The 12234-nt window shown below is 47.2% G+C and overlaps 1 protein-coding gene across 5 annotated transcripts in view; it reads left to right on the top strand.

The window, feature by feature from the left end:
* The window catches only part of LOC137793677 (ephrin type-B receptor 3-like), a 104873-nt gene extending 95931 nt beyond the window's left edge, over nucleotides 1–8942 (top strand). For 3 of the 5 annotated variants that reach the window (XM_068589974.1, XM_068589973.1, XM_068589972.1), the window contains exons 12-16: nucleotides 16–231; nucleotides 927–1076; nucleotides 1951–2150; nucleotides 5241–5396; nucleotides 7320–8942. In XM_068589974.1, coding sequence (XP_068446075.1) covers nucleotides 16–231; nucleotides 927–1076; nucleotides 1951–2150; nucleotides 5241–5396; nucleotides 7320–7428 — 831 coding nt within the window. In that variant the 3' untranslated portion in view covers nucleotides 7429–8942. Of the gene's footprint in view, nucleotides 1–15; nucleotides 232–890; nucleotides 1077–1950; nucleotides 2151–5240; nucleotides 5397–7319 lie in introns of all 5 variants that reach the window. The other 2 variants (XM_068589971.1, XM_068589975.1) reach the window with 2 other exon arrangements.
* Nucleotides 8943–12234: the final 3292 nt, after the last annotated feature.

The following is a 12234-nucleotide window of genomic DNA, read 5'->3' as shown; positions in this document are numbered from 1 at the left end:
CTCTTCTCGCGCCAGCTCAACGACGGGCAGTTCACGGTGATCCAGCTGGTCGGCATGCTGCGCGGCATCGCGGCCGGCATGAAGTACCTGTCAGACATGAACTACGTGCACAGAGACCTGGCCGCCCGCAACATCCTGGTCAACAGCAACCTGGTGTGCAAAGTGTCCGACTTCGGCCTCTCTCGCTTCCTCGAGGACGACACTGCAGACCCGACCTACACCAGCTCCCTGGTGAGGCTGCAGGAGTGTGTGTGTGTGTGTGTGTGTGTGTGTATTCATGTTTGGAATCAATGTTTAAAGATGCTACATGTGCTGTTCTGACATCAATACATCACCAAGTATGTTCCTTTGAGCTCATTTTACAGCATCGGCGAGTTCGAGCGCATTAAAACAATAGATGTGTGTTCCCATGTGACATCACCACCACGGTGTGTTCCCATGTGACATCACCACCACGGTGTGTTCCCATGTGACATCACCACCACGGTGTGTTCCCATGTGACATCACCACCACGGTGTGTTCCCATGTGACATCACCACCACGGTGTGTTATCCTTAACCGACAAACAACCGGCTCGTGTCCTGTGAACGATGGATTCCTGCTTCTATACTTGTGTAGAGTTAGCAGAGCAGACACAGCTTCATGAACGGAGGCTGGTGATGTCTGGATGTTTAGAAATACAGTTTGCAGCACATTAAATATTCTCCTGGCGTCATGTTTGTACGCATCATTCTGTGTGAGTGTGTTGCTGTCGTGCGTGCACAGTGTTTGGGTTGTACAGCGTGCGTCCGTGTGTCGAGCATCAACATTTCCCTCAGACTGTGTTTTTCTCACCCTCTCTCTCCCTCTTGTATGTGTGTGACTCTGTGTTTGTGATCCATCCCTCCAGTATTTCATGCTCACCTACTCATTCGCATATCCACAGGGAGGGAAGATCCCCATCCGCTGGACGGCGCCCGAGGCCATCGCCTACAGGAAGTTCACCTCGGCCAGCGACGTGTGGAGCTACGGCATCGTCATGTGGGAGGTGATGTCGTACGGAGAGCGGCCGTACTGGGACATGAGCAACCAGGACGTGAGTGGATGAAGGATCTGGTTACTGAACGTGAAACATGCATTAGATGGAGGGATGGATGGATGGAGAGATGGATGGATGGATACATAGATGGATGGATGGATAGATAGATGGATGGATGGATGGATGGATGGTAGATGGATAGATACATAGATAGATGGATGGATAGATGGATGGATGGATGGATGGATGGATGGTAGATGGATAGATACATAGATAGATGGATGGATAGATGGAGAGATGGATGGATGGATACATAGATGGATGGATGGATGGATGGATGGATAGATACATAGATAGATGGATGGATAGATGGAGAGATGGATGGATGGATAGATGATAGATAGATGGATGGATAGATGGTAGATGGATAGATACATAGATAGATGGATGGATAGATGGATAAATAGATGCAAACTATGTAAATTATATAAACACAATAGAATACAAAAAACTATCCAGTGTATTAAGGAAATTTATTTGAATGTAAACATAGTATGCAATTAAAATGTGCAAAATATATATTTACAAATATATAATATCTGTGACATGACATGTGATGTATATTTATAATTTCCAAGAAATGGTATTCTGTAGTAAATCCAGCAGCATTTAGCTCTGGAAGTTTTAAATGTGTTAAATGCTCCAGAAGCCATTTTCTCTCTGCGTCTCCGTCCTCGGCTTCAGCTCATCTTCCTCTGGGCTTCACCTGGTTCTCTGCAGCCGTCGTGTCCTGTTTGTCTCTGAGTCCGTCTCCATCATTTCTCTCCTTCATCCTCCTCTTGCTCTCTCCATCGGCCGTCTCTCTCGTCGTGTCGTCCGCTCTCTCTCTGTGATTACGAGCGATTGAGGTTCCTGCTTCGTCCTTCCTCAGGTGATAAACGCCGTGGAGCAGGACTACCGGCTGCCCCCCCCCATGGACTGCCCCACGGCGCTGCACCAGCTCATGCTGGACTGCTGGGTCAAAGAGAGGAACCTGCGGCCCAAGTTCACCCAGATCGTGGCCACGCTGGACAAGCTCATCCGCAACGCCGCCAGCCTGAAGGTGGTCACCAACAGCGCGCAGTCCACCGGGTGAGTTGTGATTCTGACGCACACAAAGTATGTGGGTCACAGAAACCCCAGCGCGTCCCTGTGGAGATGAGCTGGAGATGTTGAATCTTGTGCAGCTGCTGTGATGCTGCTTCTCTTAGTTTCTCTGGAGGCCTTGATGAGTTTCAGTAAGTGGATTAGTGATCTTTGCAAAGGGTAATAATGTCACATTATGGTCATCTCATCATAGATATTAGTGCTGATTGCTTTGTGAAAATCTTTCCTGAGGTCATATGTTGAGACCTGCTGACTCTAGTAATGTATTACAGTCAGAGGTCACTAGTTTATTGAATGAAGTCACTTGACTTTAACTGGCAGAAGCAATTTCATTTGCACCCGAGATGATTTCCATTGTGCAAACATTTCTTATCCGAGTTGATATGGTGTACGTGAGTCACTCTGACTCCGCTGCATCAAGCTCTTAACTCCTATGAAGTGCAGATTTCTTCCCATGCAACTCTTCAATTCTCACAAATGCAGCCTGAGCTGTTTATGCAAATCGATCTGATCGGTGCTCGATGCTCGATGCCGCCCTCAAAGCAACTCTCCTCCTGCTAATAAGAGCTTCCTCAATGATGTCACGTCCACATTTAGCTGCACAACCTTCCTCCGCAACCTGTTTCCTGGAAATGATTTGAAGGGAAGAAGGTGGAGTGGTGGTGGTGGGGGGGGGGGGTGACCTAGCTATCTGTCCATCGGGGTCTGTCTGTCTGGAGGGAGGGCAGCAGACAATCCTGGTTTAGGCTCACGGGGGACAGCCGGGTCTCGGTTGGCCACCAGAGTGACGTTCTTAGAAGATTAAGCGTGCGGTTAATTAGCTCCATTAAGGCGACGCGAGAAGGACGGGAGCGCCTTTTAATTAGCCACTAACGAGATTTTAAACGGGCCAGCGGAGAGGTGGCCTCCTGCCGACTGAGCCAACGGGAGGAGCGAGAGACGCCGCCCTGAAGGCTGGATTAGAGGTTAGCTAACACTGTCTGGGATTAAAGTACTTGGGTTGTGTGTGTTGTGTTGTGTGTGTGTTGTGTGGCTGCGTGTCGCGTCGGAGGCGTGAAGTGAAAAGAGCAGCGGAGGTTTGTTAGAGTCTGGGCTTCATTTCTGCTGCCGAGTCTTTGCGGACGCAGACGTTGGCGCTCTCTCAACATGTTGAACCTGCAGGAAGGTTGAACAGACCCAACCTGAAGGACGTCACGGTCCCGCCGCTCACCTTGCGTTCAGGCCGGGTCGCGGCCTCCTGAGCGAGCGAGCAGCGTTACCTAACCTCTCTGCTCGTGGCTCACATGTGGCCATCGACGCTCTGGACCCCTTTGAAGCCGACTTTCCAGACGGAGGACTAACAATACTCTATTAAGAGAAGCCGGGTCTGCGTTAACAACAGCCTGAGGGCTCCACGGCACAGGCCTTATTAAAAATCCCTCCATCTACACCACTCAATGGAGCCTCTGTACCGCTGTTATTAACTCCCCCTCATGCCTTTTCTGTGTTCTCCCTCTCTCTCTCCATTCCTCTTTTAATTGTTAATGAATCTAATGCCATCAGAAAGGATGACAGGGATCAGCAGAGCAGAGAGCAGAGACAGGGCTGCTCTTTCTTTCTGCCCCTCCTCCTCCTCCTCTTCATCCACTTCTCTCTGAGTTGTAACACAGTTTTATTAAAACTCCCAAGGTGGCCTCTGTATCTACTGATCAGCTCCGGGTTACTTTCTTCTTTAAAAAGGCCCTTCGGCGCCGTCAACAGGTGTGCGGGAATATGCAAAACACACTGCGACACATTTTAATGAACACACACACTGAAGGTCTGTGAGTAACTCCCATTGTTGAGCTCATGAGTCACATCACACAAACACGTCAGACAACATCTGTGTTTACATTCCACAGATATCAAGAAGCATTTAAAACGTCTTTCCAGCTCTGGCATGTTTAACCCTTTCACGCAGCCACCTGGCGCGCAGGACACATGATGGTGATCAGATCATTAACGCACACGACTCGTAACGCACCGGATGAGCTCGTTCAGACCGAGACACACAATCTGGTTTGAGTTGACCAGGACAAAAACATTCGAAACCCAAACTTCCCAGATCAGATTTAAACACACTTCATGTGGTTTGAAAGTGGAACTCAGTACAAACTCTCAGATTGAGTTTCTTCTCTGTGATGTGCGTCCATGAACACGGCGACGTCTCACTGGAACGAGACAAACAAACAGGAAGAGAGGCGTCCAGATGTCTGCAGGGAGACGTGGCACATCCTTACACCATTGATGCTGCAGATTAGTGCAGATTATTGCATTCTGGATTAAGAAACCTATCCACTCGGTTACTGTGAAGGTGTTTATTGCAGCTTGTGTTCAGCTCGCGGCCGCAGCTTTTAGCATGAAAGCTAAAATATATTAAAAGGAAACGGCCTGCTTTATATTATCTGCCTATATTTCATCATAAATTGTGGATTTGGGGCACAAAAAAGGGAAAAAGTTCCACTTTTAAATCAATAAAATATAAATTCTTTAATTCAGGGTCCAACGTGTCGTTGGACGCACGGTACATAAGTACAACTAAATATCCATTATAGCCTCGTTAAGAAATTATGAATTGCTATTTGCAAATAAACTGCCCAGGCTAAACAGACCCCTGTAGTTGTTGTTGTTGTTGTTGTTGTTGTTGTTGTTGTTGTTGTTGTTGTTCATACATCAAACGATCATCGTTCCCCGATGTGAATCCTGATCTTTGACGTCTGCTGTATGAAAACAGCACTTTGCCTCAGCAGCTTCAGTCTCGGCCTCCAGCCAGAGTCTCCACAGTCATGATGGTGACCCCCCCCCCTCACCCTCTCACCCCCTCACCCCTTCACCTCCTCACCCCTCCCCCTCCCCCCTGCACACACCTCCTACCATGAGGAGGAGAGAGGAGGAGAGGAGGAGAGATGGAGAGGTGGCGCTCAGCGGGGGGCGTTGGGGGTGAGGTTGGCCTGTAGAGGCAGCAGAGTGACGACCTTAACCCTCTCTCTCTCTCTCTCTCTCTCTCTCTGTTTCTCTCTCTCTCTCCCCCCCTCCCCCCTCCTCCCCCCATTGTAGGGTGTCCCAGCCCCTGCTGGACCGCTGTGTGCCAGACTATACCACTTTCACCACTGTGGGCGACTGGCTGGACGCCATCAAGATGAGCCGCTACCGCGACAACTTCGTCAATGCCGGATTTGCCTCGTTTGACCTGGTGGCCCAGATGACAGCAGAGTGAGTGCAGAGACGCTGAATCAGTGCTTTACACGGGAAAGAAATGTTACACTGAAATGTGTAAAGAAAGTAAATTAAAGCACAAAGCATGTGTTGGTACATTTAGATCTCAGATTTGTATGAAATGTGCCACGAACACAGACTGCGTCGTCTCCAGTTAAGCGACATAGAAAACGTGTTTTAAAAAAAGCAAAATGGAAGATTTACTGGAAACTTGACACGAGACAGAAAAGATTGTGCAAAGCACGAGATCCTCGGCGTGTTTCCTATAATTTGCGAGGTAATCAATCAGAAACAGGAAGGATTATGTAATCATAGGGGACTAATAACAACCACCTGTTTCAGAGGCTCAGACACGATTGACAGATCCATAATTCATCAGCGGAGAACAATTCTTCAGCCGGCGCTCGTCGCCGCTTCTTTATCTGCGATCTCCAGCCGACCTTGACGATCATCCACCTTCTGCTGTTTACAAACAGGAAATGATGTAATGGAAGTCATGGAAATTGGAGGCCAGTGATGATCAAATAAATTAATTAGGATTATAATGATAAATAAATTATCCTCATTAGCGGTATAATAGGGAGTGGAGGTGGGGGTAATCTGTTTCAATTTGGCCGGGATGACAGGTGTGGTGTGCTGTGGCTCTCTGCTGCCCTTAATGGCCAGTAATTCCTCTAATGGTTCCCATTTATTATCATTTCATCCTCCACCGCTGCTCTGATGGGGGCGGCCAAATATGAAAACACCCAAAAAACACCATTTATTTGTGTGACATCACGGTGATTGCACCCTTATTTTGCTTTGGAGACGATGGATGTGCAGTCTGGGGGTGTGTGTGTGTGTGTGTGTGTGTGTGTTTGTGCGTGCGTGTGTGTGTGTGTGTGTGTGTGTGTGTGTGTGTGTGATTTTCGGTGCACACTTTTGCACTAAAATAAAATGGATGGGGCCACAGAGTCATTGAGACAAGCAGAGTGTATGGTGTCTGTGTGTAGGATTAGATTAGCCAGTATTTGTGTGTGTGTGTGTGTGTGTGTGTGTGTGTGTGTGTGTGTGTGTGTGTGTGTGTGTGTGTGTGTGTGTGTGTGTGTGTGTGTGTGTGTGTGTGTGTGTCTGAACGGAGAGGACGCAGACTGTGGCACAGCCCCAGCAGTTAGCTAATCGCTGCCCCAGACGCCGTCCGCTCTCGCTATCGGCTGGGGAAATCAAACCAGCGAGCGGAAAAGAGTTGTCGTGATATAATTGTGCGGCGTTAAACCAACATGGCCACCACGATTAGATTATGCTGACTGACTAATGACGGCGGAGCAGGTGCACTTTCCCAGGCCTTTCCTTCCAGGCTGCAGTAACGATTCACATGTTCCCACCGTGCTCTAAACGCAAGACTCATCTACACTTTCCCGTCTTGTTTGCTGTCGTTTTTCTTGGATATTTTTGTGCACTGAGGAAAGTGTGTTTGCAACAGCGGCTGAGCTAAAGCTGATTCACTGACTCACAAACACATGCTAAGTATGAATGACGGGCCCCAAACTGAGTAATCTGTTTAGTATCTTACACAAAAAACCGATCCTGTGCTTCCTGGTCTCTCCAGCGAAGGCAGACTGTGAGAATCCTGCAGCTGCTGAACAGTAGCTCAGTTTGCTGTAATCATTAACTCTCACATCGCGGCTCTCTCTTGCCCACCTGCCGGGCAACAGCAGCACGTTGCATTAAGAGCAACGCTCTCTGTATCTGGATGTGTTGACTTACCCTGGATGCCCTTTTATGGGCGACACCAAGGTGTTCACACCTGGGTGATTGTGTGTTTACTCGTGGGTGCAAAGTGAAATGTGCACTTCGGCTTTCAGCTCGTGATGTTTGTCTACTTTTATTATTTTCTCCTTTACGACTCGGCCACCTGTTCTCACCCTCGTCTCTCCTCAGGGACCTGCTGCGGATAGGCGTGACGCTGGCCGGCCACCAGAAGAAGATCCTCGGCAGCATTCAGGACATGAGACTACAGATGAACCAAACACTTCCTGTCCAGGTGTGAGCGACGGGACGAACAGACCGATGCCGTCGACGGGCGGCCGGGACAAGGGGGGCTGGACTGTGCCAGAGAGCCAATGGAAACCCTCGCTGCCTGACCGTCTCTGCCAATCAGACGCTATGAAACTGGCTTGCAGTGCCTCTGACAATTAGTTTTCTCCTTATTTCACGACCACTTCCATTTCCTGTTCCTGCTTTTTTTTTTTTTTTTGTTATTGCTCATTGGTTCTTTTTTTTTCATCCAATCAGAATTTGTGTGTTTTTGAAAGAGGAGCCAGAGTTACCCCCCCCCCCCTCTTATATTCCATGCGTGCCTCACCAGCTCTGGTGTGGGTGGACGTTTGCATGCATGTGTGTTTTAGTGAGGTCGGCCTCAGCCCTGTAACCCCCCTGTGACCCCTCAACCCAGCGTTGAAGGACGTGATTCATAGCAAAGGATGAACGCCCTGGTATGAAAAAACAAAAAGTGACCCAAAAGGTTCACAAACAAAAAAAACAGGAAACAGAAAGCAGAGATGAGCGGCGGTTCTCTCCTGGAAGAAGCTGTTTCACTGAGCGAGTCATTCTCCATCTTCATATTGAAGGTGAGTAGCGTGAACGGGCTGGAGAGGAGGAGGAGGAGGAGGATAGAGATCAAAGGTCAAGAAGAAGACAGGGGTCAATAGGTCAAAGGAGGGCAGTCACATGTTTGGACTCTTGTTCTGGCTGCTGGTCCTCAGAAGGTCACCAGATGACCTCTTCACCCCGAAGAGACTCAGGATCCAGAGCTCCACCTGCTCATCAAGGCTGTTTTTACACATGACATGTTTTTTAGTTTTGTTTTGTCCACACACCTTTTTTTCTTCTTCTTCTTTTTTTTGGCTTTCTTACACATTTTTTGGGAGATTTGTGGTTTCAAAATGGCCGGTCGAACCCGAGTTCCCTCACGGACGCTTCATGTGACGAAGGGGCGACGAGGACTGTGGCGACACTATAGAAAGACCACTCGGCCTTTTGTGTGCGTTTTTTTGTACGTGTGCGTGCGCATGTGTGCGTATACGTGTGATTTGGTGTGCTTGGATGTGTGGGTCTGTCACGTTGCACACAGTATACTGTACAATACAGCTTCCGCTATTGGCCACCGTGGAGAATTACCGCATGATGAACAGTGGAGCAAATATATCTGAAACAATTACGCTATATTCTGTGGACAAACCTTCTTTTTTATTGAACCCAAACAAGTTAAATTAGGATATATACATATATATGTTTATATATATGTATATATGTATGCAGAAACTGAGAGAAACCACGAGGGACACCTTACTTTCTACGTATTATTATCTGGATTTAGAAATAATCAAAATTCTTGTTTTAGTTTCCTGACATCCCGCCCTATGTATTTATTTGTACCCCCCCCCCCTCCAGCACCAGACGGACTGTTTTCTGGAGGACTTGAAACAATCAGAAGGAAGAGAAACTCCAAGAGGATTCACCTGATGAATTGCTGATTATTAAACAAAAGAAATTGCATATAAATTGGATATTGTATTTTTGTTGTTGTTCTAAACAGCCTGTACATGTTTTGTAACAAAAATACGATAAATAACAAAAGAAAAATGGTGTTTTGACAAAATGGAATTGTTGTTATTTTTCAAATCTAAACGTCCTCCAAACCACTAAAATGCAGCTTTCATAGGTTTTAATCGCAGCTCTTCATTAGGACGTCCAGCGACGACGCAGCCGGCGCATCCTGTCACTCGCCACCGAGGCGACGAGCTCCATCCATCCATAGCTTCATAACTTCATAGATCCAGAGCTCCTGAGCTCCTTAGCTCCATCCATCCATAGCTTCATAACTCCATCCATAGATCCATAGATACATAGCTCCATAGCTTCAGAGCTCCTTAGCTCCTTAGCTCCATCCATCCATAGCTTCATAACTCCATCCATAGCTTCATAACTCCATCCATAGCTTCATAACTCCATCCATAGATCCATAGATACATAGCTCCATAGCTTCATAGATCCTTAGTGTCATCACTTCATAACTTCATAGCTCCTTAGCTTCATCCATCCATAGCTTCATAGCTCCATAGCTCCACAGCTTCATAGCTCTTTAGCCTCATAGCTCCTTAGTGTCATCACTTCATAGCTCCATAGCTCCATAGCGCCATCACTCGTTAGCTTCATAGCTTCATAGCTCCATAGCTCCTTAGCTTCATAGCTCCTTAGTGTCATCACTTCATAGCTCCTTAGCTCCATAGCTCCATCACTCCATCACTCCTTAGCTCCATCACTCCTTAGCTCCATAGCTCCATCACTCCTTAGCTTCATAGCTCCTTAGCTCCATAGCTCCATAGCTCCATCACTCCTTAGCTCCATAGCTCCTTAGCTTCATAGCTCCTTAGCTCCATAGCTCCATCACTCCTTAGCTCTATAGCTCCTTAGCTAGCCCGCTGCTTGCCCCCTGCAGCAGGATCCTCTCCACAGAGCTTCCAGAGAAAGCTATTGGTCTTTGTGTGTCACGTCCATTAATGCAGCAGCCGGTCTGGCACAGCACGGATACGAGCGCTCAGACATACGGCTGGCTGACCTATCATTATCTCTCTTCATTTCCTGTTTGGCCTGCAATCATCCTGTCCCCGCTCAGGCTGCGGCGTGATTAGTACAGTGCAGGATCAACAGCCCTGGCACGCACAGAGCCCCGATCTGCAGACCCCCTCGTGCTAAATGATAGCAGCTGCATCACGGACAGCAGACTGTTGGCTCTGCTAGCAGAGCGGTGCTGGATGAAGGACGGGCGGCACCGCTGCTGTGATCTTCCAGAGAGTCTCCACACTGTTTGGGTTGCAGCCGATCGATGCAATATGTGAATATTATTAGTTAGGTGTGTAATAATAGCGTGACGTCGGTGGCCGTGCATATTGCTTTTGTCAGCTTCTCTCAGTTCCTGGAGGATATTATGCAAAACAATGTTTATTTCCATTTTAAATCGTTTCATCCTTTTCCTCATATGGATGTTTTTCCTACCGCTCACTCACTTTGTAAAGGGCTTACTAACCCGTAACATTTGTAGTACACAATCAAGTAGTGATTATACTGTTGTGAACACAAATCAGACAGGAAGTATATCATATCCCTAAATTGTTAAAGCAATGGCTGAAGATCAGCAGGTTCTGTCAGATGTGTGGTCACAACAAGAAAGAGTTAGAAGAGCAAACATGCTGCAGAACCGTTTAGTTTCAGGGAAGAGTGACAGTCTACTGTTGGAGGAGAGAAAAGAGCAGAATTAATGCAATCAGAAGCTCACTTTCACCCACAGTCTCCCGGGAACATGCAGTAATACTCCCTCCTGCCCTCGGCTCAATCACCAGGCAGCTCCTCTGCTGCAGGAGTCGCATGTGGCACCGAAACAGACTCAGTTGATGAGCGTGAGCGTGAAGCAGGAGGCGAACGAGGGAGGAACGCAGGCAGATGCAGCTCTTAGACATGAAGCGGTGATGAGGTGCACGTGGTGCACGTGGTGCACGTGGTGCAGTTGTGTTCACTGAAGTCAACCGGCCGTGAGTGATGAGCGCACATCTTAAAATGATTAAACTGCTCCCACTTCAACTGCTAACAATTATACTTTAACTGGATTTTTTTCCCCCACATTTGTGGGAGTGTTTAATATTTAAAATTCACAGAAACTTCTGATAGAACTCGATGCTGAAATGAAGATGGACTGTTGCGTGTGTGTGTGTGTGTGTGTGTGTGTGTGTGTGTGTGTGTGTGTGTGTGTGAGAGAAATAGGAGGATTGACATTTTGTAAAAACACTTTGATCATCAGAGTTTTAGGTCTTTGTCAGATGTGGTTCTCTTCTTGTGTGCCAACAGGATTCAAACTCTCCCAACATTCCTTCCACCTTTCTCTCCCTGCTCTACATCCTGCAAAGACACACACACACACACACACACACACACACACACACACACACCCCATCAGTTACAACTTTATTTTCTTCCGTCTCTTTTAAATAAGTATTTACTGTCTTTTCTTCTGCCTCCTAACGAGCTCTCTCTCCATCTGTCTTTTGAACTCTTCGTCCAGGAAGATGTTTCAGAGAGAACTGTACATGTGTGATCTGAAGCGCTGAGAAATACAACTGTTAGTTCCTCTTTGGTGAGCATTAAGATGTATTTAATGCTGCAGACACACACAACAAATTACTAAAAAAATGATGATGCATTCTTGTAGAAATATTTTTAAAATACCCTTTTGCAATTAAATTATTTAAGAAATGTGACCGGATGTCCTGAGTCTTTGTGTTGTGAATTGATAATTCATAAGTGCACATGTCCTCCAGCCGGGTGAAGACTCTTCTCGCTCCTGTAACCGCGACCAGAACGTCATGTGTTTGTTTTTAGCAGTTATCACAAACCCGTTTCTTGTTGATAAAGTGTTGAAGACGAGCGGCTGCAGATGAACACGGGTTTCACTCTGCATATCGCTGTCAGTGTGCTGAGACACCTGCAAGCAGGAATTGTTCTTTTTCCATCCAAAGCGCTGTGATTTGATGTTTGTCTTCCAGGCGGGTTCATCCTGCGTCGTCCTCCTGGCCCTGCAGCAGCCTGAGGGTCTTCAGACGAACGCTGTCTGTAAAAATACCTTTTGTACCGCGTCTCTCTTCATTTCTAGCTACAGGCGTCTGATGAATGGATATCGATCCTCGGGAGAAGTTACCCAGAGTTCATCTATTTCTAATGCTCCTTTAGTTGCCAAGTTAAAGACCACTATTTCTAAGTATTTTTTGCCAGATTCAGCTGTGAGTTAAATTGCACAATCTGA

Source organism: Clinocottus analis, unplaced genomic scaffold (genome assembly GCF_023055335.1).
Source record: "Clinocottus analis isolate CAN_PGR_092001 unplaced genomic scaffold, fCliAna1.0.p SCAF_23, whole genome shotgun sequence".
Classification (NCBI taxonomy): domain Eukaryota; kingdom Metazoa; phylum Chordata; class Actinopteri; order Perciformes; family Cottidae; genus Clinocottus; species Clinocottus analis.
Note: the sequence above shows the minus strand (reverse complement) of the source record. Positions and strands in the feature narration are given on the sequence as shown.